This window comes from Puntigrus tetrazona, chromosome 11 (genome assembly GCF_018831695.1).
Source record: "Puntigrus tetrazona isolate hp1 chromosome 11, ASM1883169v1, whole genome shotgun sequence".
NCBI lineage: Eukaryota > Metazoa > Chordata > Actinopteri > Cypriniformes > Cyprinidae > Puntigrus > Puntigrus tetrazona.
Window position 1 is genome coordinate 7,359,870 of NC_056709.1, and position 27,354 is coordinate 7,387,223.

At 36.0% G+C, this 27,354-nt stretch overlaps 1 protein-coding gene across 5 annotated transcripts in view; it reads right to left on the minus strand.

Annotated features, from left to right (window-relative positions):
- Positions 1 to 8,502: 8,502 nt before the first annotated feature.
- Positions 8,503 to 27,354, minus strand: part of LOC122354401 (ephrin type-A receptor 8-like) — a 68,100-nt gene continuing 49,248 nt past the window's right edge. The window contains exons 4-17 of one of the 5 annotated variants that reach the window (XM_043252562.1): positions 22,064 to 22,219; positions 20,587 to 21,051; positions 19,963 to 20,087; positions 19,019 to 19,181; positions 17,714 to 17,810; positions 16,493 to 16,560; positions 16,184 to 16,309; positions 15,615 to 15,800; positions 14,650 to 14,711; positions 14,328 to 14,537; positions 14,094 to 14,243; positions 13,035 to 13,225; positions 12,350 to 12,505; positions 8,503 to 10,173 (exon numbers count right to left, since the gene is read on the minus strand). In XM_043252562.1, coding sequence (XP_043108497.1) covers positions 10,059 to 10,173; positions 12,350 to 12,505; positions 13,035 to 13,225; positions 14,094 to 14,243; positions 14,328 to 14,537; positions 14,650 to 14,711; positions 15,615 to 15,800; positions 16,184 to 16,309; positions 16,493 to 16,560; positions 17,714 to 17,810; positions 19,019 to 19,181; positions 19,963 to 20,087; positions 20,587 to 21,051; positions 22,064 to 22,219 — 2,270 coding nt within the window. In that variant the 3' untranslated portion in view covers positions 8,503 to 10,058. Of the gene's footprint in view, positions 10,174 to 12,349; positions 12,506 to 13,034; positions 13,226 to 14,093; positions 14,244 to 14,327; positions 14,538 to 14,649; positions 14,712 to 14,817; positions 14,955 to 15,614; positions 15,801 to 16,183; positions 16,310 to 16,492; positions 16,561 to 17,692; positions 17,811 to 19,018; positions 19,182 to 19,962; positions 20,088 to 20,586; positions 21,052 to 22,063; positions 22,220 to 27,354 lie in introns of those variants that run through there. The other 4 variants (XM_043252561.1, XM_043252560.1, XR_006252106.1 and 1 more) reach the window with 4 other exon arrangements.

Below are 27,354 nucleotides of genomic sequence, written 5' to 3' on the forward strand. Positions count from 1 at the left end.
AATAACAGACGACGCTCTGGTCTAATAACATCAGCAAAGCCGGAAACAGAAAGCTGTCATGGATCAAATTGTTGTGTGTCTGAATTCATGCCCGTTTGCATGTGCAGCTCGTTTCGTGACTCTGAGTCTTGCGGTGTGGAGGCTGAGCGAAAGGCTCTCTCATGAATGAAACATCACGGCTAATGAAACGAGCCGCTTTCCCTTCCACTGCTCACACGCTCAGGCACACGGATACAAACATGCTTCACATGCGACACAACATGCAAGGACAGGCCCTCTATATGATGCTGAAAAATAGTCATGTTTTCTCTATTGTGAGTTGGTGGAGGTCAGAGCAGGGAATTAGTGAGGCTGGACGGAAAGACCAGGTGATCGAGAGATGACACTTGCTGGTTTCCGTGCAAAACCGGCACGGTCTGAATGTGCGTGCAGCTCCGGCAGTCTCGGAGAAGGAGCGGCCCATGAGGCCTTGCTGCTGCGCCTCAGTCTGCGTGACTCAGATTGAATCAGGTTTAAAAGAAAAACAGACCATGCATGAGGAACAAACTCCAATCTCTGACCTCCACCTGGATTCATTTTTGACACAAAATCCGAAGTTAATCAGTCCTCCATCTGTGTTTTTCTAATTAGAGATCTGCAAACAAACTGGTGGGTTTTGGGACAGGTTTTCAATTATAACTATACGACTGTGTCTGATTCAGGTCTGAAAACCGAAAATAATACCAATATAATAATTTGTTGTAGTGTTAAACTATATTTTTCAGATTATATACAAGTAAATAAATATATTTTTAACGTTTTAGAAAATGTACTGATAATTCGGTTGTAGAAATAATTTTCACTCAGAAATTGTTAGAAAATTTCACAACTAATTGCATAAAAGTTAAACATGAAATTTAAAAGTAGAAAGATAGTATTTACTTTATTTACAGATTTATTTATAATTTTAAGTTTATATATAGCTGAATAAAAAAAAAAAATAATTACAAATAATTTTATATAATGCAACTGAATGCCTTTATCGGATACGAATGCCTTTATATGTACACTAAGTGCAAATAACTATATAAAAATATTAAAAAAAAAACATTCTTCATTTTCAAATTTCAGATCACATTCTAACTCTGCAAGGACAGTCTGGTGCTTCTGACTCACAACCTTGAAGCAATTTACCTGCTACTTACTATTCAAATGCGAGTTTTGAGTAGTGTAGAGTAATGCTTGTTGTTTGTTGTTTCTTCAAACACGAATGCAGACACGGTCACAGGCTTTGTACAAATCGTCCTTTTGGGAAGGAGGGGCTTAGAGTACAAATAATAATGTACAGTATGTCGAAAATAATGTCTTTTGAAACTTAAATTTTATAAACACATTGCATTACACCAAATACACAAAATAGAATAATTGGTATTTAACGTAGTGTAAATAGATTGTACAGCTGTATAGTGTAAATAGCATATTAAAAAAAGCTACTATTTTCAATTGTATAAAAGTGTAAACAGAATCCATTGCTTTTTTCACTTAGTGTAAATAGCGTCTAATATAGCATCCAATCTCATGGCAATTTGCACGTATTTTACGAGGTGGGTCAAACAAATTAATGCATTTTTTTTTACTTGTACGTATTTCACAATTAATTTGAATTTGTAACGAATGACCTCCACCTAACCCCGCCACTAAACCAACCCATCATTGGGGTTTTAGACATATCGTACAAAATCGTATTAGTGCGGTTGTACGAATTCGAAGTTACAGACATGTTAAAAGAATATGTATCAACTTAGTAACACCTTATTAACCACTCAAAACACCCTAGCAACCATATATTGTGTCCAAATACTTTTTTAAGAAACCATAAAAACCCAGTTAAGTTTTATTGAAAGCTAAAACATTACTTCAAATCTTAAGGATAGTTCAAGTGCATTATTTACATGACAGGGGGACTCCTGTTCTTCTATATAGGTCTACGGTGTTCTAATATATGCAGTATGGAATATAACTGAACATACACGTCAGTACATGCTACCATGTCGCCTAATTTATTTTGCCTCCCCGGTCGTCTATCTTAAGGACATTTTCAGGTTTTGAAGGTGAGAAAGTTTTAGGGTTACACAGCGTGTTGCTAATTTGACTGAAGGACGCATTCGCGTAAGGACAGAAGCGGTTCTCTTTCATCCAAAGTGCTGAACTTTTCTTTCTCTTCAAACAGGCGAAGATGTTATCAGACACAAAGCGCTGATGCTCAACACCCGTGAGGAAATGCGCTGGCCTGTAGGTTGCACACGGGAGAGCGTTAGACCAGCGGTGAGAAGTTCAGCCAGCGAACACGGGCACCCAGAGGACGGACCGGGGGAGAAAATCAGGCTAGGGCACGGCTGAGGCTCCAGGGGTTTGGAGATCAATGCACATAAATTCTCTGTTCCATTTCCACACGTGCATTTTTTTTTTTCATCTCTCTTCCTCATTGGAGTTCTTAATGAGAGCCGGATTGAAACGTGCTGATTCCCTAAAATGTATTTTTGGCATGGACATTAGTGGAATTTGCATAGAGTAATCAGACCGGTAATCAGTCTTGCTTAGTTATTGTCCACACAAACATGCACGGAGATACAGGTGTGAAATTTCGCCAGCAACTCTCACTTGCCTTCTTTATGTCCATAACTACAGCAATGTGTAAATTTACATCTATCATTTGGGTCATTCGATTGAGGAACAAACATATTTGCATATGATAGTTTTGTCGATAACATATTACTTTCGCTAAGAATTATTTAAAGAGGCACTTTTATAAGCAATCAAATCAAAGTAAAACATGTTAAAAGTCTGACAGGGAAATCGTTAGAACACCTTAGAAATGGTATAGCAACGGCAAGAATGTGTGACACTGCATGGACTTATTAAGTCGCTGAGGTATATTTGTAGCAATAGCAAAAATACATTGTATATTCAATAGGATATTAAGTATAAATCGTGTTCTATGAAGATATTTTGTAAATATCCTACAATAAATATATTAAATCTTAATTTCTGGTATTAAGACTTTTTTTCGCACCCTCAGATTCCAGATTTTCAGATAGTTGTATCTCTAATATCGTGCTGTCCCACCAAACCATACAACGTTGGAAAGCTTATTTACTTAGCTTTCAGAGGATGCATAGATTTCAGTTTTGAAAAATGTACACTCATGACTGGTTTTGCGGTCCTGGTTCTGAAAAACGTCCAATTGACTCAAAAAGTGTACGAATCTCATGTTCGTGTTTGATTTTTGAAAGTCTGAAACTTTTAGGTCACGTCCGTGGATCTGAATTTCACAAATGTTGGAAGGAATCGACAGACGCTCCGTCTGGGGTAACGTACCCATCGCTGCACCTGCAAACATGCTGCCGCCCCCTTGTACTACAACGGTGGGGGAGCTACGGCATGCTGGGAAAACAAACCACAGGCAAGATCTGTGCGTTAACTAGGACAGCTCCAAACTTTTCAAATAGTCACACTGCTTTCAAAACACACGTCCTCGGAGGACAAAAGATGCAACCGAAGGGGATGTTGGTAGGGTTTACGCATAAATTGTTGTGGTCAAGTGTCCAAACTGAATTTTTAAAAACTGTGGGTCAAATATCACCCTAGATAGATAGATATATGGATAGATAGATATAGATCGAGTACAAGCAATATTACACAAACAATTGTATTGTATTACACAAACATACTGTATATTATACCCAATACCGCCAGTTATTTGAATAGAAAGACTATATATACAGCCTTTACGTAAAAAGAAAAACGGTGACATAGGTTTGAGGCTTTTTTTTAAGACTTAAGAGCAATTAGCCCATGTACAATACGTAGGCTACAATAAGAGTACTTAGATTGATTTAAGATGATAAAAGCACAGTTTCTGACCACGCTGGAATGAATAAAATAATTAAGTTTAAGTTTTTTTTTTACGCTGTCTTTTGAATCGACTACTGAGCCAGTTTGTTATTTGTGCTTTGCATTTAGACAATACCCACAAGGACGATAAATAATTGATGACGCCATTTTATTTTAGCGTTCAAAACAATCTCCCGGGGTAACGACGACACCGGAATGCGTTCATTGCTCATTGAATTAGCCCTCCAGAAAATTCCGCCCGCAGTGAATCTGAGAACTGACGGAAACACTTTGAGCTCTATTGTGCGAATCTTTTTTTCGGTAATAAGCTCCGTGAAGTTGAATCGGCGGTCAGGCCTCTCTGTGACTAACAAGGTTTAATCCGGGCCAACAACACCACGGAACCGCCTGATTCAGCATTCAGCCCGTACCATATGCGTTTTCTCGGCCCCTTAAAATATCTTATCTACGGAATTAGAGCTTAATTTCTCTTCTGTCTGGTTGATATCTCCGGGGGCGTGATAATTTGCACGGCATGGATTGTATCAGATTCATGCAAATAAGGATCATCGGTGACAGACTTTGCTTATAACATCAAAGAGAAAGTTTGAGTGGTTAGGGTGCACGCCGAGGCCAGCGGAGTAAAGGTTTTGCATTGAAATGATGCCGATTTGCATATATGCTAATGAGGGCACTATTACATTTTATTAGTAACTTATGAATATCTGCTCTCGGGGTAGGGAAATCCTCATTCGACTTGTTCAGGTAATTGGGTCGCTCGCCGCGAATCTCTTTAATTCTTTATGCACGGAAGTATGAGAGTGTTACGACTCATGCTACAGTCATGAGATTCATTAGGCTAATTAAGAGCCGCTTACATACAGTACCAGTTCAAAGAAGCACGCAGAATATGTTTGCAGCACGTAAATGTTTCATTATTTTCTTTTCGGCTTATTCGCAATCTCTCTTTTTGTTAGCCCCGACGTTTATGGCTGCCGCAAATTCACCTTTTCCGTTTTGCAAAGTGGGTCATGCGGACTCAAATGTAGTTATTTTTCTTTTCCAATGCGTTCACTGAGACCAAAAACGAACCCGGCGCGAGCGCTACCAACGTTCAAGGCGCTCATGAATGTTTAATCGAAGAGTCTGTATAAATTGCACGTATAGCAAGTGTTTGGGAAACAACAACACTGCTGTTTGCATTTTGTTCCTTTGGATGGTTGTGGACATTCACATCGAAATGTATTTGTCTTAAACCCGGTTGGTGACAAAAGTCATTTATGTGGTTGTTTACAGTGTCCAAATTAATATCGAATATGCTTTGCATCCTAATTTCCGACATCAGGATTGCTTTTATAACTTGGCATCCGAACGTTTCTGCTTTATTATTTTATTTTTTGTATATCGTTTAATTTATAGGTGGTCAAGGATGATTAAACATGCCATACGGCTCATTTTTTCGTACTCCATTGCCTTCTTTGTTCAGATTTTAAAATATTGTTAAAAAAATGTATATTTGTGAAGTCAAAGCCGAATTTTCTGCATCATTATTTCAATCTTCAGTGTCACATAATCCTTCAGAAGTTATTCTTATTAGTGTTTATCAGTAGGGATAGTGTTGAGTTTATTTTTTTATTTATTGTTTGTTTGTTCATGTATATTTATCATCTTTGGTTTATTTTTGGTTTAACTTCTGTTACTTAAAAAAATCTAATAAAAAAAGAAATCATTCCGATTTGGTGCTTATGAAACATTACTTTTACATTATATCACAACAGTTGTGCTGCTTTGCAATAAGATTTATTATTAATATCAATTAATTAATTCCAATAATACTGCTAATTGCTAACGTACAGTCATTTTTTTAATGTTAGTTAAAATACTTTTTATTGTTAGTTCAGGTCCATTAATATTAAAACTTTGGATTTTAATAATGTATTGGCACTATTGATGCAATTAATGATTTTTTTTTTAATTCTTATTTCATGTTAACAAATGCAACCTTATTGGAAAGTCTTAATTTATTTTCTAACAATATATATATTTTTTCCAATATTTTTGCACTCCCTCAAGCGTTCAGACGCACATTTTAACTTTTGTCGGCTACACTAAAATTAAATGTTTGTGCGATCTGTAAAATCCCAGCTGTAAGGTGCCTTGATTTTTAGTCAGAAGTCTTCTGTGGAATAATCTGATTCTAATAATTGGCATTACGTTGCGTAGGAGGGCGGCAGCTTGTTTTGTGACCTCCCGGTGTCCTATTTGAGGGTGCTCACTCAACGGGAATGAGAAAGTGATGGAGGACAAGTTTCGTACGCCTTCACAACACGCATCCGCAACAGCGAACCGTGTTATCTCCGACGGGCTGAGGCTGTGAAACGAGGCTGTCTTTGAATTGAACTCGTCTCATCTAAGAGTTTTGTGGGACAGACTATTTGACATCTAACTGCAGAAGAAAGTCACTTTAGCTGTCTGTGGGAAGTGCAAATCGGTTCAGTGTTTGACAGTTTGTTTCTTAATACTTGGACACGTAAGTCAGACTTTAAAATGCTTGAAAGTCTAAGCGCTAAATGCCGAATACGTGTTGTTTTTTTAGTTCACAATTGGGACCACAAAGTCTCCAGTTCCACGTTTAAAGGTTTACTCCGCAAAATGAAAATTATGCCACGAATCACTTAACCCCATGTCGCTCCAAACCCGTGAAAGCTTCATTCGTCATTCAGAACACTATTTAAGATATTTTGGATGAAAACCGGGTGGAAAAACGTCTTCTTTTTTATTTTCTCTGCATACAAAAAGTATTCTCGTTGCTTCATGAAATACAGATTAGACCACAGATGGCAGATGGACTATTTTTGACAGTGTCTTTCACACATTTCTGGACCTTGACAGCGTTCATTACTCGGCAGTCAATGGGACAGTCTCGCTTTTCATCCATAATAGTGTTCTGAAGACAAACAAAGACTTTATAGGTTTGAAACAGCATGTAAGGGACAGATAAATGACAACATTTTCATTTTGGGGTGGATTAACTCTTTAGCAACACACCTATTGCTATTTTCAATTACAAGCTAGCTGTGCTTAAAAAAAAAGAAATATATCTTAAATCAAAGAAAGAATATCTTCAACCGTGTTTTGTTTTCAACTACAAATATCTAAGACATATTTAGCTGAGATGCAAAAGTCGCATTTGTTTTTTGAGAAATCGAACATAAGTTTAAATCAGGTTTCGATTAAATGTGTCAGTTCGGAATGCAAATCAGTTTTTTCTTTGGATTAAGCTGATTGTCGTTGGCAGGTATTTGCTCTTTTGCAATCACAAATTGATTTTGACCAGTTTTTAGAAAACAAGGCTTCTCATTTCATGCAGCTTCTCGAGTAAGTGTATCTTGATTTTAAGGATCTTGAGATATTTGCATTGGAAAACAAGACAAAATAGTATTTCATTTAATTTCATTATTTAAATGGAGTTAAATGTAATGAAAAAATAGTAGTATTTTCAAGTGTTGCTAATATTCAACACTTACATTTAAAACCGTATTGGCATACTGCGTTCCATTCGGTGTATTTCTAAAACTTTGTTAGATAAATGGCACAAAGTGACATTCACCCTTTTTTTTGTTTTTCTTTTTAACCTAAATTCTCAAACTGGGTTTGCAGTGTAATGACTGGTTGTTGTGCATGTACAGGTTCTGTAAATGTGATCATTCACCTGAAATGAATTCTGGGTATAATCCGCTTCAAGGTGACATTTGCGCATGAGCGCTTTCAGTGTGCAGAGAACCATCCAAATGGGCAACTTATACTCTTGGCAAAGGCAAACACAGACAAAAACAGTAGCTAATATTTTGTCTCCACGTAGGTACCGGCATTCATAATGTGACGATGCAAGCTGACAGCGTCTTGATATATGCGGCGTAGTCATGATTCACTTTTAAGACATTAAATTCACAGCTTTATGTTAAAGTAATGAAGAAACCTCTCAGAGGAAAGCGCTAAAGCCCAGCGGACATTAAAAGCAATTGCTCTGCTGTCACTGAAGTGCTGTCGGCTTGCGGTTCAGACCCGGAGAGATGGGACGGAATACGCACATACTGTACAGCTGATAATGCGTGATAATGTTCCACCAAATACATGTGTGAGTAAATGCCACAAAAACCGGCAAGAAGGGTCAAAATGCACCACGTGTGAAAAAAAGCATACTTAAAAAAGATTTTTTGAGGGATGCATAATTATTTTAATTGATAATTCACATTCATGAATTAAAAACATTGTGTGCAGTTTTTTTAAAAATTATTAATACCATACGGATAATTGATAATAATAATAATAAAAAATTAATTTGATCAAAAATCAAACACAAATCAAATTTCTCACGATGGAAAAAATAATAAATAATTAAAACTGATTTGAGAAAATTGATTGAAAAATTGATTTGAGATAAAATACTGTATGACAGATTATTCTGAATGGGCGCATTTTAAAAGATGATATTGATAATGATGACATCACATTTAAATGTCCTCTCTGATTGGTTACATTTATTACAATATAGTAGTGTTTTTTATTTGCAGTCATGTTCGGATATAGATATTTGCCCCCCCAAAGAAACAAAGATAGAGAGAGAGCGAAAAAAAAAAACCTTTTATTCATATTTACATAAATGATTAATGGAAAACTAACTCTATTATTCTTTGCTTTACAAACAAATGCACAATTAGGTCATTTAATAATTAAAACTGAATAATTATAATTTAATAAATAAAAAGATTAACATACAATACCCTGTTTTCAAAAATGAAATGAGGTCCAGTGTTTTTGTAAAGTCAACATGAAATGGCATCGAAAACCCATTTTACTTCTGTGAAAAGGAAATTTAAAAGGGAATTTCATAATCTTTTTGAGTTTTTACCACAATTCTGTCGGAACGATCAGTTGCAAACTCAGGCTCGTGAAAAAACAACAACCTCAAAATAGTGAGATAGAAATTTAAATGCAAATGTATTTATTTTTCTATGGTGCAAACAAGCTTCCAAAGAATCAAGAAAAAGTGGTTGGAGGAGAACGTCCTTCCAGCTGGTGAAGGAAGCAGAGAATATCTGAGGAAAATGACAAAAACATGCATCCAAAGAGTCTTTCGTAACAAGACCAGCAACATCTAGGGAAATAAACAGGGTTAGTTCCGATTTCATGTTGACTTTAAATTAGTCCAACCATTTCAACATCCACACAATTATATGCGATACGCCTTTTAGCGTGACGCAAGTTCATTCCCGTATCTTTAACGTGTTCGTTTTCACAAAACCGCTGCTTCATTTGATGCAAAAAGAGCCCAAACGCTGAAAATGCTCAATGAATTTCTTAGGGTTACGGATAAATATTTAAAAACTGGCCCGAACTCTGAATCCGGCGGCACAGATTCCATTTCAGACAGATTTCAAGGAAACGTTTTCCTCAGACCATCGTTTACTCATATTTATTCCTCCCATTTCCGGGGGGATCTGCCGCCGTTCTGCACGCAATAAATAACAGCAGGTTGAGTTTCAGAGTGTTTAATCAAACACATGACATACATAATTGCCTTTTTCCCTTTTTATGACCGCAGAGACGAAACAGAGACTAATTCAGCGTTTGTCCGTATTCTTGTGCGCTCCGCAGCTTTTGTCAGGAGCCCGAACGTTTCCTCTCGAGGGTCTCGGTTTGCCGTTGATTATATGCTCGTAGCCTAACGCGTATTCTCCGGTGGCGTCTCATTGTTTCGTCCTTTATTCGGCGTCATGTCTCGGCACTCGAGGCACTCGTGAAGTTTCATCCGTGCCGCGGTGCTGCTGCTGCGGTGGGTGTGACGAAACTTGTACGCGATGCATATTCATTTCCATCTTTTTGATATTCACGATTAGGTCCACTCTTTACATATTCATGACTCTAGAATTCATAAAATCTTTATCCATGTACAACAATATTTAAATAGCGTGTCATTTAAGGCGGTCCAAACATTTACAAAAGAAAGTAAAAGAGAAAAGGGATAATTGCAGAAAGTCCCGCAGAAGAAGAAAAACTCCATCTTTATCCCAGGAACTATAGTCCAGCTTTCAGTTTGGGAAGGGACAGTCGTTCGAAGTACATACACAAGACCCAAACACGTATCAGATCAACATGTACTTGTGTTCTGACGAGGTCCATGATTATATGTGCACCGACGGCACGCTCTGGTTCAGTACCTGGGCTCTCATCATCTGGACGCTGGTCATGATCTTCTTCTGATGGCCCATTAATGTGACTCCCAGCCTCTGGATGTCGCTGAGATGGAAGTGGACAAAGAAACGGGATTAGATGCCGGTGTTGGAGATCAGGGTTTATTTCCCTCATAACGGTGATTATTATATTTGATTTATTGAATGCATTATGAATGTAAACATCCAAAACGATGTCTTTAGTGAACTTAAAGCATGCTTATTGTTTGTGGGATAAAAATACATTTTAAGCAGATGTGTGCGTTGCCTGTTGAAGACTGTTTTATATATATATATATATATATATATATATATATATATATATATATATATATATATATATATATATATATGGTATTTACTTTTATCACAGATGTCTAAATTCACAATAAAAAAATCTGAATTGAGCGACAGCACATCTGAATCTACATTTGTTAATTATTATTTATTTATTTATTTATTTGTCACAGAATAAAATATAAAAGAGGCATTTGCTATTTTTATCTTACAATTCCAAGATATTTTACTGCAATTCTGAAAGCAAGAAATGCAAGAAAAATAATATGGTTTTGCAAGAATTTAAATTTGCAAGAAATTCACTACAAGTAATAATAATAATAATAATAATAATAAATAAATAAATAAATAAATAAAAATAACTAATACGTAAAGATTTGAATTGCGTGATATAAACACATCATTCTAACTTTCTACGATTTCTGCTTTTTTATTGCAAAAAAAGTATTTGTAAATTTTTGTCTCAAAATACTCTTTCTAAAAAGTTTATATTTCACAATTTTACATATTGCGGTTTGGCCTTTATAAAGTTTGCAATTCTCTTTTTATTTTTAGGCAGAAAGAATCTTCCATAGTTACGGAAACGATCCGTTAAACGCTACACAAACATTTCTACTGCTGTAATTGACCTTTTTCAAGATCAGTTAATCACGGCTATCGTAACCATACACATGATTAATTATGCAATTAACTGTGCAGCTCTAATTATAAGCTTTTTATGTTAAAAGATCCATTAAAAACATTTGAAACAAACAAATGATTTGCAAACAGCCCGGCTGCAGCTGGTCAAGGAGGAATGTGTTTTATGCACGACATAAACCCTGAAGACATTATGGCTGATTTAATCATCTAATAAAGAAACTCTAACAACACGATTTCCAAAAAGCTAGCTGCATTTTGTTGAATAAAACGAGACATTTGGTCTTAAACTGAGCACCAGGGAAAAAGACACAGTTAAGGAAATAGAAGAGAAAATACTGAGAGGTGAGAGCCAGAAAAGTGACATTTTACCAAAACCAACAAAACATTATTTTTTAATTATGATTTTGCATACTGATTTTAACCGTTTATATCAAAAATTTGTACACTTTATACATTTTGCCAGTAGAAAGAGCTCATAAAGAGCTTTCATTTGAAATATATCTCCATTTCACACAAAATGTCACAGCTTTCTGGTTCTCACCCCTCTATATGGAAAAATAGAATCAAAATTCATTTAATTGGTACAAATCAGTGTTTAGTGTTTTTTTTAAATTCTTGTATTTTTTAAATATCGTATTAATATTTTTAATTACATTTTATTTATTTATCTTTATTTATTTTAAAAAGATTTATTTCGCCTTTTTTTTAACGTTATTCTCAACTCTATTTTCAATTAGTTGCCAAGGCAACATATAAGTTTTCATTTTCATTTTTCACTAGGTTAAAGTTACATGGTATTTTATTTTTATTTAGTATTAGATACCAGTAACAACACTACGAATTACCAGGTTTTTTTCTACTCACATAAAGCTTTCAAATGGCTATAGAAGACTTAGTAGGAAATACTTTTGAAAAAAGTAGGAAGAAATGACCCTATATGAGTTTAAATATGTATAAATATATATGCTATTAATGTTTTACATCTGGAACAAATCAAATCGAGAGCAGAGGTCAGAGAAAGGCTGCAATGTCTACAAATCCAATAAAAGAGGTATAGCATTGACTGACCCATTGGACAGACAATGGACACACAGTCCTGAAACTGCATCTAATGCTCATTGATCATCTAACTTGAGGAGGTGATGACCAATCAAAGGCTTGAAGCCACCTCCAATCGGTCCTCCATCTACCTCTGTGCTAAAATCCAGCTGGAACCCTGCGATGATGCATCTCAAGGCTTCATTTCTGCATTAGCAAACTGGAGCGCTCCATCGTGTTACAGAGCAAGAACTCAATCAACTCACTGTTGTTTCATGCTCATCACATGTCCTAGAGTCAGATACCCTCCTGCGGCAAAGCGGTCCTTATAACGGCCCATCTTAATGGTGTCCAACCACTCGTCCACAGATCTGCAGCTGGTGAAATCAGGAATACTTCTGTTCATCAAAGGACTGTTTAGTCTGAAATGAGAGCAGGGGGAATGAGGAGGCGCGTACGAGATGTACCTTTGAAATGCGGCGAGCGTGGGCAGAAAATCAATATGAGTTAAAATGATAGAGAAGGTGGGAAAGTGGGGGGTGGTGGGGGGTTGGCTGCAGATTTGGCCGGTTTGGTTAGATTAATACAGGGATGAAATCCCTATTTCTTCCCATCAGCGCATCTGGATATGCACCGGCAACTTGACAGGACATGCGCTCCGAGCTGAGCAATTTATACAAGTCCAATTGTGAAAGCAGAAGCGTTCTTTTTTCGGTTCTCGGGCGGATCAATGTCAATATAGCGCAGAGGTCTTTTATTTAACAGCGAACACATCTATTTGAGATGAGCTTATTGGAAAATGTACACTTGCGTCTTAAAGCGGGCCGCCGTATTCCCAGGCACTCGGATGAAACTTTCTCGGCAACTTCGCGAGACTTTTAAAACGGATCATATCTGACGCAGACAAAGTGCATTTGTCGGGCAAATCCGTATCGATTGCTGGCCGCTCACCTGCACAATGTGTCCATTGACTTGAGGTTCTCGGGGTTCCGGATCAGCTTGTCCAGGACCGTGACAATCTGGCAGAATCTGGGCCTTTCGTTGCGGTCTTTCTGCCAGCAGTCCAGCATTAGGGTGTGGAGGGCTCCGGGGCAGCCCATGGGGGCCGGGAGCCGGTAGCCCTCCTCTACGGACTTGATCACCTGTGGAAAAAACAATCAAATTGGATTAAAAGTTGGGGAATTGCAGTGATTTGTCCGATTGTCTTGCCTTAATGATTCTACTGTGACTGATGTTTCTCTATGTTTGTAATGAAATATTACTACACTGTTTGCTGCATATTGCAAAGTACACTAAACACTACCTGTTAAAAAACAATAAATAATATGAGCAGCATTCGGTGCTGTGCAGGGATTATTGAGAAACAGCAGTATACTACGTTGTTATCTTATAATCACAATATGCACATTTCCCTTAAAACATGTTATGTGTTTAATTCAGTTTTGTTTACACATGTAACTGGTTAACTGGTAGTAGTCAAAAGCAACTATATATATATATATATCACCTGTATTATGATTGGACAGAAAAGAGTTGGAACTGAGGATATATTAGAACATAAATAGAATTTTAAACAATATTAACAATAATTGCTTTTTAATTTACTTACATTTTTATTTTTTTCAAAACATAAAAGATAAATTTACTTATTTCTAAATACTTTTTCTTGGTTTATTAAGTGGTTTATTTTAGTAACTTAGATGCTATTACGTTAATGTTTTGGATTTGTATTTTTATTTCTGTATAATAATAATAATAATAATAATATTTTTTTTTAATTGTAGTTAAAATGTAAAAAAATCTGTATCTGCTATTTTTTGCTAGTTCTTCTTTTACATTTTCATTAAATTTGTTTCATTTTATAATTTAGTTTTTTTGCCTGAAGTTAACATTTTATCATTTTTAATATTTAAAAAATGTTTTAGTGGCCTAAAATATTTAAGTTCAAAACTGGGATAATAACTCTGTGTTATATTCTGAAGATATATGCAGCCAATAGTTTGGACCCACATCTCTGTTGGTCAAGTTCCAATATGGCCGTTCTCCATATGACATCACTTCCCACATCACCACTCCGTAACTCCATACGTCACTGGAAGAGGAGAACTTCCGATAGGCGATGGCCTCCGGCGCGGTCCAGCGGATCGGGATCTTCCCTCCCTAAAATCCAACGAAGACGGTAAAAGAGTAAACAGCTCATCTGAAAACACAACCGAGCGCTGTAGAGCATGTCCACAAACTCACGCTGGTGGTGTAGGCTGCGTCAGGGTCGTCCTCCAGCACTCGCGACAGACCGAAGTCTGAAATCTTGCACACCAGATTACTGTTGACCAGAACGTTCCTGGCGGCCAAGTCTCGGTGGACATACCCCAGATCAGCCAAGTAAGTCATGCCAGCTGCTATGCCACGCAGAATCCCAACCAGCTGAATGATGGTGAACTGACCGTCATGTCTCTGTTTCGAGGAGAAAAGAGAGAAGAGTGAGAGAAATCTGTGATGTTTAGCTTCAGTTCGCAGGGAGATTCTACCGAAAACGACAAGTACAAACACAAACATGTTTACATACCCTCAGGAAAGAGTCCAAAGAGCCGTTCTCCATGTACTCTGTGATGATCATTACCGGTTTGCCTTGGTAGAGAATGCAAAAGAACAAGAAAAAGATGTCAAGAGATTGGAGAAGTGATGCAAGTGTGAGTGAAGAGAAACAGAACTGTGAGTGTTCTTTTCTTTTTACCCAACCGAGGGTGAATTATTTAGTGGGTGAAGTGGTGATGTACGTCTATCCGATTGTTATCGTTAAATAAACCCTGACTGGGTCATCAGGACCCCAGCGTGGGGTGAAGTGGTCTACATCAACTTCAAGGGGCACTACTTCCGAAATGGATAAAGAAACAAAAACACGCAGATAAATTGGCTTGTGTTTGTAAGAATGAATATATTTTTTAAAACATTATTCAGAAATACATATATGTGCAGAAGAAATATAATATTTAATATTTTAAACAAACACACATATAAAATATTATAAGAAACTTTAATAAAAATAGCAGTTATACAATGTATATATATATATATATATATATATATATATATATATATATATATATATATATATATGCATTTAAAATCACATTATTTCATCTTTGTTTTTTTATTCATATATAATACATTTTATAAAATGTAAACTAAAACGTATATTAAATAGTATGTTTTTATTTGTAGATTATTTATGTATTATTTTATAGTTTAATAATTATACATAATTTTATATATATATATAATTTAATTTAAAAATGGTAAAATCCATTGTCTTAATTTTATCAATATAATTGAATCAATAATAAAAACAAATAAGTTAGTTTACAAATTATATTCTAGATTTTGGTCACACTTTATTTTTAGGCTCAATTCTATCTCAATTTGCTGCTCATTAACAGTAAGGTCGTTTAAGTAGAATTAGGAATGTAGAATATAATCATGCAGAATATGTATAATAAGTGCACTTCACTGATAGTCTTGTAAAGTGCTTACTGCGGGTAACAACTCCCTCCAGGTGGATGACGTTGGGGTGGTCGAACTGTGCCATGATGCTGGCTTCTCCCAGGAAATCTCTCCTCTGTTTCTCGGTGTAGCCGGCTTTAAGAGTCTTCAGAGCGACTGGGATATCACGTTTCCCAGGGAGCTTCATCCGGCCATAACACACTTCCCCAAACTCTCCTGAAGTGTGCCAGAAAAGAAGATTAGACACTGGACAGTGTCCAGTCGTGGAAAGGTTTAGATTCAAACACTTTCAACCTTCACAATGAAATCCGCGAAGACATCTGACCGCTCTAATGCTAAAACGTTACGTTTAAACACAGTGGCTCTCAAGAGATGTGTAGCATTTTTAAGATAAAGATTAGAAATGTTAAAACAGTTTTTTTGAGCACTGCCCTGAAGAAGAAGCTAGTTTTCTTTCATGGTTATTCAGATAGAATTGCTAAGCATCTTGCATATTCTTTGAGCAGAACTTTATATTGTGTCGATCTTGCTCCAAGCATTTCTCATGTATTCCCCAGATGTCCAGGTGTATTTCACGCAATCACCGAGGACAGCTGTACCTGAACCGATGATTTTCTCTATTTTGATCCTGGACGCTTCAATTTCTCTGGCAAATTCGTGGACAGCCTGGCAGGGGTCCTCATATGTGTGCGGATCAATATAAAATCTGGCTTCTGGAAATGATACTAGAATAAACAGAATTAGCATTTGGTCACATATTGCAGCATGAAAGCAATTTTCAGCCACAGCCACAATCTCTGAAGGGCCCAGACAGCAGCTACAGCAAGATATTGGACCAAAAAAGCAATAGTTTCCTGCCTAAAATTCATTAAAAGAGAAATCATGGGGGAAAAGAGTGTCTCTCGTACCGTGGCCATTTTGGTAGTGCATTTTCTCCTCGTCTGAGTCCTGGAAAGCTTTGCTGTACCCACAACGTCTGTAACGCAAACAAGAAGAAGAAACAGAAATATTGTGTGTTTTAAAGGGCCTTGTGATATACAGCCCACATGCTAATGATAAAGCACGTAAAACTTAATTAACTCGATGCTTACTTAACAAAGTACTTCAAGACATTTTCACTTCACATGCGAATAACAAACGTCCTCTGTGTCTTATAGATATCAAACAAACCGAGAAAGTGTCCGTTCATTGAAGTCAGTCATTATATAATGTATATTCAAATTAATTATTTAACACAAACTTTAAGTTGCTGTCCTCAAAAAGCAAAAGAGCCACAGAAACCACCCGCTTTTCGGTGTTTTTACATTCATTTTCTCCACAGAGACTCCAGAAACTTCTTCAATGGAGAGTTCAAGTCATGATGCAAATCAAGCAGCTCTGAGATGAATCATACCGAACATTTGTTTTGAAGCAAAAAAAGCGTTTTAAATGATAAAAGGAAGGATTAAATCAGAAATTACGGTATGAAACAAAACTATGAAATACATTAGAACAGACTATTCAAACTTATTGCTTTGGATTACGTTATATTTTGCAACACTTTCTTTTTATAAGGAGAAAATGAATGGGATTTTTATTTCTGTGCTATATACGACAGTGTTATTAGTCCAAAATCAAGTTTCCATTGTTAGGTATGCGTTTCATGGTGTGCGTGCCCCTAAATATAGCCCCTTTTGTATATATATATACAGGTGTTTGAACGGGATTATTTCAGGATGGCAATCTGGCAAGAATATTCTCTTAAATGAACGATTCACCCCAAAATGATAATTGTACTCATACTCATATTGTTCTAAACCTGTATGCTTTCTGAAAAAGCATAACAGAAAAAATGTATCCAAACATCCACCACACTGTTCTTTGTGCACTTATGAAAGAAGTACAGATGTTTTATTTGTGAATGAATCATTCCTTTGAGTCAAATCATTCATTTTAATGAATCATTTGCTTCGTTCAGTGATTCAGTCACAGATAGAACGAAATAAAGAAAGGAAGTCATACAGGTTTGGAAGACGTGAGAGTGAGTAAACGATGACAGTATGTATTTTTTAGATGAACTGTCCCTTTAACATATGTAACAGAATATAGCAGGGAAAATGAATGCAGACAATTCAAAGTACTCCTCTTGCCGTTTTCTGCAGATGACAACGGCCAGAAATGTCACCAGTCCCGTTACCGAAGCCATGCAGATCCAGATAATCGTCATGTTGGTATTTCGCAGGGGAGCTGGAGAAGAAAAACAGAACCCAAATATCAACACAAACATTTCATTAAACACTCAATCACTCAATCTCCAGTATTCTCTTTCAGCCAGAAACGGCGTGTACATCATGCATACACAAACTGTGGTTATAATGTATACATTTTTATTTTTTAGATCATTTTTGGTGACTATATATATATATATTAATATATATATATATATATATATATATATATATATATATATATTTGGTGCCATATAGCTATAGAACATGGATTATTTTAACACAAACATACCATATAATTGTCAAATTATAAATAAAAGTCTGATATTATATAAAACATATTATATAAAGCTAATTCCTGCAATATATATTCATGCCAAAATTAAATTTTAAAATATATTTATAATGTATATATTATTTAAAAATAATATTCAAATATTAATTAACTGGTATGTTAATAAATGTATATTTATTTAGGCATTTATTCAAAGTGAATTAAAATGAAGGACAATGGAAGCAATCAAAATGAACAAAAGAGGAATGATATATGATATGCAAGTGTTATAACGAGACTCAGGTAATTTAACACCGAAAATGTAGCAAGTTTTTTTAAATTCTATAATAAATAAAATAATATAGAACAGAAAAACAATAGAGCAAGCTAGTGTTAGAGGCCTTTTTGCTTTTTTAATTGCATAATAATAAAAAAAAACACAATACAAAAAGATTAGTTTTTTTGTTTTTTTTGTTTTAAGGATAGAATTAGAATAGAGTTAAAGGGTCCAAAAAAGATGGAAGAGATTTTTAGCTAAGATTAAAACATTAAAATATATTAAATAAGAAATATAAATATGTACAACACAAAGAAAGAAATTATATGCTGTTAGTAAGAGATTAAATGTACCAAAATAAAATTATTTAAATTTAATTTGATTGTGTGTCAATTTCAGCAGAATTTGACTCAGATTGGATTATAAATCAATCTTTGTAACTGAATATTTCACGTTTTAATGTGTCAGGTTTATCCATTAAAATAATAAACATAATAATTATTAAATTAATAAATAAACACTTTTCAAATTATATATACAGATGGATTCATACATATAAAATATACATAAACATAAATAAAGAATTATAATCTTCTGTTTTCTCATGCCCGTGTCTGCTCAACAATTATTTAAGTATTAATAACGTCCGTAGCACTAGTAATAATTTAACACTCACTTGCTTTGCCGGTCTGTATCTCCACAGACTGGCTGAATCTCCCACAGCCCGCCGAGGTTCTGGCCCGAATCTGGAAGATGTAGCTTGTGCCGGGCTTCAGACCTGACACTTTAGCGCTAGTGTTCTTTGACTTCAGAGTAGCATAACTTTGCTGCTCGTTGTCCTGTGAAAGCAGGCCAATAAGTCAATGACCGGTCATGATTCTATTTAACCAGTCACCGAATCCATTAATATATAAACAAAAACGGACAGTTCACACCAGGACCAGAGAAAAAACATTGTTTTGAGACCAAAGCTGGAGGACCAGACCGATTACACTAAAGTGCTCGCTAATCTGTTAGCATTCTCCGCTTCACCCCACTGTGTCCGTGAACTCTGTCCCCTCCGAAGCATTTCGCTTTGTTAAAAAGCCTTTGATTCTCCTCTGTCCCCTAAGGAGTCCGCCAGAGCCGTATATCCATCAAAAACCACAGCGTGGTCTTTGTTAAGCACCATCCCCCTGGAATCAGCACAGGGGCAGCGGCTTGGCAAACAGGGAATGCACGTAAATCATATTTACATAGCGGCATTGTTGACTAGGCACTGTATACTAATTCTCTGTCACAGCTGAGATCTCTTTTGCGCCATTAGGCAGCAAAGCTCCCAGCTCACGCGACAATTAACTTCCCTCCAGTGTTTGGCAGGGCTCACTGTGTTTGCCTTCAATGTCACTTTAAATAATCTCGCCAAATCAGTCTGAGAGCACTATTGGTTGGTAATTTCCTTTCAATTAGCCTGAGCTGCCAATAAACCGAGTGGTTAAACTGAGATATTTGACTCCGGGCTGGTCTATAAAATTTGACCCTTCATTAAGCGGTTAAGCCATTCGGTGATGAGACCTCAGGTAATGAATAAATATCCCTCTTTTGGGACCTGGAGTGTAATCACTAAGATAAAGAAATTACCTTTTCGTAATATTTAATGTCATATTCTAATATGACTCCGTTGGGTTGCGCTGGTTCGTGCCAGAAAAGAGTGACGCTGTTTTGACTGGCGTTTTCTTGTCGGATGGCCATCACTTGAGACGGAGCTGTGGAAACAAAGACATGACGGGCCCTTTAGTACGACAGCAGATTCATTCTACAACAATGATATTTATCGTTATATGAGGAACAATAAAACTACTGTATTTTTCTTGCTGGAAAACACATTCTGCTAGCTTCTAGCTGATCAGAACTGGTTATTTATCTTTATTAGCTGGTTCAAGCTAGTTAGAAGTGGTTGATTAAGTGTCCTTGCTGGTAAAGTTAACGTGTTTAAGATTAGCATATTACGTTTAGATGATCAACTAGACTAGTTTGCCTAGTTTGGTTAGGGCTGGTGCCTAAACTGTACCTTTTTAAATTGGATTCTAACCAACATTCAAAAGGCACCGTGGACTAGTCGGCTAGGTTTTGACTAGGTGAGTTAGCTCAAGCCTAGGCTAAGCCCATAGGCTAGTAAGACTTTGATTTTCAAGCAACAGTGTTTTAGGAATGATGGGAATAATTAATGCAATCAAACTTTAATGACCCAGTAGTGTTTCCTACCTGCCTGGTTTGTGGTGATATTGACCGTCACAGACTGTGGCAGCTCGTTGCTCAGGTGCGTGACTCCATTTAGAGCGACAATACGAAAAGTGTAGTTACTATGAGCGGCGAGATTCAGCACCGTCACCCATGGTTCTGTAAGTCCTGTCTGCTGAGGGATAAAGCGCACCAGGGACGCTCCTGTCCGGGACACGACCACCCCATTCATGATTCCTCCTCCTCCAACTGTCCCGGTAACGGCTCCGTTGGTGTCTGCAGCTCCCCCATTGGCATTTCCCACCCCGTTACCCCCTCCGGTACCCACCCGACAGTCCTCACACTGCGCCCCGTCTTTGTCACACTTCTGGCAAAGGACGTCATAGATGACATCACTGCGGCCTCCCGTGTCCAGAGGTGGAACCCACTCCAGACTGACCGAGGTGCCGTTCACAGATGAGATGATATTTACCGGAGCTGACGGAGGTCCTGCGGGGAGGGTGAAGTTAGACAGTTCTTAATTATAGGTTAATTAGTAAAGTTGAGGGAATTGGTGGTTATCAGGCTAGCTGATCAAAAGAGAATGATTGAATTCGCACTTCAGTAAGCACACGACCCCGCTTCAACAAGTAATCTTGCCTTACGATTTCTCCACTCATTAAAAGTAAAAAAAAAGGAAAGGGAAAAAAAAGTTAGATTTTTAGTACCAGAAAGCATTTGGAATCTTAAAGTAGTTTAAAAAATACTATAAACCCCCAACACACACCTTTTCTGTAAAATATAAAGTTCAAGTAAATAAGAAAAAAAAATAAATAAATAAATACCAATTCTACTTAATTTTATATCATATATTTATTTTAATTTTATGTCTTTGATCCAGGATACTGATAAAAATTATTTATATATAATATAAGACATTTATAAAATGGATACATAAAAATAGTTTAAAAAAAGTTTTTATATAATGTATAAAATAAACTACAAACTAAAATGAGATAAAATACTTTTATGCTACTTAATCTATATGATCTATTTATTCCATTGTGTTTCTTTGATCAGGAATTTTATTTTCAAATTAAAAATAAATTAAATAAAAATAAGAAAACATTTAATTCTACTTAATTTTATCTTATCTATTTCATTTAGTTTTTTCATTATTACTTTGATCAGGTATGCTGATCCTAATTATGTATAAAAATATCTATATAATGTATTAAAATAAAAAAAAAAGAAGAAGTAGAAAATTTAATAAAATAATATACACCTGGTACATCCACTAAAAACCAACAAAACACCAGCTGATTAAAATACCTTGAGACTCAAAAATATATAAAGCACAGCTAATGAAGAGCAAAAATCTTGCAGCCTTTCAAATGTTTATTTATTAAGCATCGGTGTCCAGACATGGATTTTCAAATACTTTTCCAGGCCATGGTATCTAAAGAAATAAAAGTCAAAAGATTTTTTTTTGATCTAATGATTTGCAAACATGAAGACTCACTTGTGCAGGGAGAAGCAGATGGATCTGTAGAGGAACGATAGAAGTTGGCATCACATGGGCAGGTTAGAGCTGCTCGTGTCTCAGAGTGACTGTGGAGTGGACATTTCCCACAGAGCTGATCTCCTGCCACAGGCTTGTAGAAACCCACCTCACATGCTAAAAGAAACACAAAAAAAAAGAGTTTAAGCTTCAGCGCAGCTCTACATGCTCCTAGATGAGGATTAATGGTCTTATCAAGTGAAGTCATTTTTTAAAAAAGTAACAATTAATATCATTTTTAACCACTAATGTCGCACTAGCTCGACCTTACGCATTACGTGATCACACAAGCAATGGCAACCTGGGCCAGTGTTTACAAAGAAAAAACAACCTTTACAAAAAAAGTAAATCAACGATGCTGGAAGAAATTGAGAAGACAATAAAATGGAGTTCTTTACAAAAAAAGGGGCTTCTTTAGATTATGAAAAAGTTTTGACACTAAAAATAAATGAGTAAATAAAAATGTTTTTTCCCATTAACAACGGTTCACTGAAAGCTTCACTCTTCAAAACTGTGAGATAAAACAACGGTATCTCACGACTAGTTCAAACACATTTTATGAGGTGGCTAATTCGTGCGACCACACACTGACCACAGAGATTTAGGGGCGGGGTTACAGGTTGGTCATCTGTATAAATTTATGCGAATTATGGAACTCGTAAAATATGCACGATTTAACAAATCTTGTCAAATGTGTACGGATCGCCATAGGTTGGATATAAACTAGTTAAGCTGAAAATGATAAGAAATAAACTAAATTGTAAAATAAAAAGTTATAAAAGTTGCTTTTTACTATTTTTATTCATTTGGGGAAACGGGTTTCCTCCTTTATATACCTTCGCTTCCTTTTTATTTCCTCATTGAACATCCTGTAGCATTTTGGTTCATTTTAAGCATTATTTGATCGAACCGAAACGCAACAGGTTGTGTGAACAAGCAGCGCGACAAGCAGCCGCTCTCAAATCCGGCGGTTCGCAGTTTGCAAAACGAATGTTCAAGTGAGGACAACAAGTACATGGGTGAGGAATCTGAGCTTTGGGGGAGGGAAAGAATCGAGAATTAACATAAGAGTGATAGCAAGTTCTTTATCTCCACTGACAGAAACCCCAGGGAGTCCAAAAAGTATTCCTTCTTGCAGTATTTATCCTTGTCTGTTTTTTTCTTTTGGCTTGATCCGATTAATCCTTCCCTCCCTTGATGTTTTTTTGAAAAGCTCCTGAGTTGAAAAGCAGGTCACGATAAACATTGGGGCCGTACGCTCATGGAGTACAGTGACGTCTATGCACTTTGAAGTTTTTGACAGAATACCTCTGGCAACGCAATCAGAAGCGCGCATTCGACATACACACCAACAGACAGACGTGACTTAATCATGATGAACTTTGGTGACCTTTTCTGTTTGGGCTGAAATCCTGCTTCTAAGACTCTTTCTACTTAGTAACTCTCTTTTCAAAGCAGATAAGGGTGAAAAAAACACGAGGGGTGAGAGACTCTGGTGCTCTTTATCCGGCGGTGTTTACATCCACTACATTAGGGCTGCTGTGTTTTCTGGGAGGTTTTTTTTTTGCACACTGGCACACTGTTTGGTTTGTCAGCACCTGTCAGAGCGCCGCTCTCCTTGCATCCACATTTGCATTACAATGAATTTTAATGAATATTTACAGCCATTGTATGCTGACCTTGATTTTTACTCTTTGCGTAGATGGTTAAATAAATATGGTTGAAAAGAATCACCGCTAAGGTGTTTTTTAAGACCAGGCTATATGCAAGGTGCGGAAGGAACAAGATAATTCAAGCATAGACATAAAAAAAAATATATATATATATTTAGCACTCACACTCTCAACTAAATTATCATGAATAGGTGCCTTTTCGCAGTAAGTTATTCAACATGAAATCATAATAAAATTAATAGTGAACTACTGGGTTAGGTTTCATGTTAGAAAAACAATATCATGTAAAGTAATCTAATATAATATGAAAACATGAAAACAATTACATTAAAAATGCCACCATAAAAATTTAAATTTGGCTAAAATGTGACAATTTTGAAAAGACTTTTTTGACTTTTTCTTTTTAAACAATAATTAAAGATATTTGAAAATAATCATAAGACTGAAAGAGACGTATTGTATCAGATTACAACTAAGATCAGTTGGTATATAAATATAATATAATATAATATAATATAATATAACAACTGAAACTTGTAAATAAAACTTTTACAATATTTACTTATTGTTCACATTATATTTATTATTAAATAATTATTATTAATAAAATAAAGGTCAAACAATATTATACAGCTGCAATTTAGACTTACAGTTCTATAAATCACAATATAATGCAATTTAATATAATATATTTGCTAATATGCATTTACATGTCCACTATTACACTGCCGAAGTAAAATAAATACAATGCATTTACATTTTTGTCCAAAAAAATGTAAATCACTGAACACAACAACAATATATTTAATAATAACAATGACTGCCGATGATTGCAAGACGTATGTGGTGCTGTGCAAAAGATTATGTATAAATATGACCAGAATTTCCAAATTTAAAGCTGACAGGTCAAATATTTGACCCTCAGAACTCTTAAAGGCACAGTTCACCGTGTCAAACTTTCCCTCTTCTGTAAAACACAAAAGCAGTGGCATGAGGGTGAATAAATAACGGCAGGATTTTAATTTGCGCAAACTGTTTCTTTAAGAGACCCCGCAGAGGCTGTCCTCGAAAACACACACGGAAATGCTCTCCGTGCTCACAAACAGCTCTGAACCCTTTCGGGAGCCAAACAACAGCTGCTAATGAGCGGGGAGGATTGTCTGAGTGATGAATGATTCTGTCAGTGAAATCATAACTGGAAATGGGGCACTCCATCACAGGTCCTCCAAACGCACGTGCTTGTAAACGTCCCGCTCTCCACTGAAGGGGTTACTGATTGCTCAGGGTCCAGACGCATCCAGCATGTGTCTCGTTCGCTGTCCTGTTTTAGATCTGGACCGGCCTCAAGTACGACACAGAGGTGGACCGTTTTAAAGGTGCACGGAGGCCTGTACTGTTACTGTAATGATCGTTTCCTGCGAGAGCCGCAAAACAGATGTTCCCATTCAGCCTCTAATATACAACGCAAACACTTCTGCTGTGTCGTTTTATCATGACATAATAGCTAAATCCCCAACAGGCCGAACAAAAGTGCATTGTCATTAAGTCCAATAAGCCATAACTTCATAATGTAGTTTTTGACCCAATTAAACAGTTACTGTATATTGGATAACCAATCACAACCACAGTAGCAGCTGATGAACGAGGCGGTCGTATATTATTGAGTTTATGAATGATGTTGAGAATAACGATGACCTGTCTTTCCAAGTGATTTGAATATATTTTTCCATTCATTTTCTCCTAAAAGTAATATTTATGATTTTATTTTACACACCTAAAGACACAATATGGAACAAAAAGACTTTGTCATTCCAAATATAATGAAAATAATTCTGTAAACATTGATTACAATAATAAATGTCTTTCTTCTGGTTCCCTTTCAGGTATCTGCACTCAACTAAGCTGCATTTATTTAATCAAAAATGCTATTGTAAAATATTACGATTTAAAATAACTGTTTTTGAATGTACTTAAATGTAACTAGAACACGTTACGGAATTATGCAAATTATTTAACATATAAATGTAACGCAATCTGTTACGTTTTAAAATGTGTAATTAAACTACGGTAATTTATGAAAATGTTTATAATCGCAAAAACGATTACATCTTAATACTTTCAAACACATACAGATATGACTGATTTTATTTTCCTGAATTGACTGCTCTAAAAAAGTTGATATTATATTGGTTTATGTATATGCTTTTTTTTGAAGATTAACTGTAACGTTAACCCTGCCTATTCACAGAATCTGCATTCAGTCTTCAGTGTCACATTTCCTTCAGAAATCAGTCTAATAAGCTAATAGAAATGTCTTATTTATTATCAGTGCTGAAAACAGTTCTAATATGCTATAATAGAAATGTCTTATTTGTTATCAATGTTGAAAACAGTTATATTTTTGTTAAAAAATAAATTAATAAATTACAAAATAATTTGAATGAATAGAAAGTTCGAAAGAACAGGATTTATTATTTTATTATTAATTATTATCATTATTATTATTATTATTATTATTATTATTATTATTATTATTATTATTATTAAGTAGTAGTAGTATTTTTGTAATACTATAAATGCATTTACCGTAACTTTAGATTATTCCATCCCTGCTGAATAAAAGTAAAAAAAAAAATACACAAACTTTTGAATGGCACCATGCAAATACAAGCAAAAACATAATTGAATTGACTTGAAAACGTTCAGAATAAACCGAATTCATTACATCTCACGCCTCCTCTGAGGCACATCAAGCTCATGCTCGTGTCAAGACCGAAATCCTTAAAGCGCTTGAATGTTATCATTAAAAATCAATTCTCTCCGGAGCTTTTACCACGAAACCTGTTTTTGCCATCATGTTTCCTTTCCGGATGGACTGAAGAGGAAGCTGCATTACGAGGTACGTTCACGCCATGAGACCAGGTAGCTTATTTCCCTCAAATCATAAAGCATAAGCTTCTGCCGTTTTTTTTGTGACAGTACTTTTAGGGGTGACATTAATCAAGGTTAGTGACATTTGGAGTCGGCCAATCCGTCCCCGGGCAAAAATCCCAGCAGCAGCAGCAGCAGCGATACGGAGCATGACTGACACCGTCCAGATCCTGAAGCCGTGCGGCCACGATAAGACCTAATGCCGCCTGGCCCTCAAACCACAAGGGAGCGAGTCTCGAGATCGAACAACCAGAGGGTAAAAATAAATAAAGAAATAAATAAGGACGGATAAGAAGGGGAGACGATGAATTGCTCGCGATCGTTTGGCCCTTCAAGCTTCGGCTTTGACTATCAAAATGCCAATTCATGCATGAAATTCGAGCAGAACCAAGAGCACAATAACAGCGAATACAGACATGACCTTTTGATAGTCATTAAATAGACAGGCCTTTGATTTCAAACAGCGCGGATCATATTTTGCATTACAATACAAGGATTTACCTGCGTATTAGACTTCAGTCATAATTATACTTTAGTCGTCATAACGTCTGCGGTTTTGTTAAATAACTCCTCTCTGGATTTAAAGGCACAGCGCACCCAAAAAAAATAAACATTTTGTCAATTCTGACCGCATATTATTTTCATGGT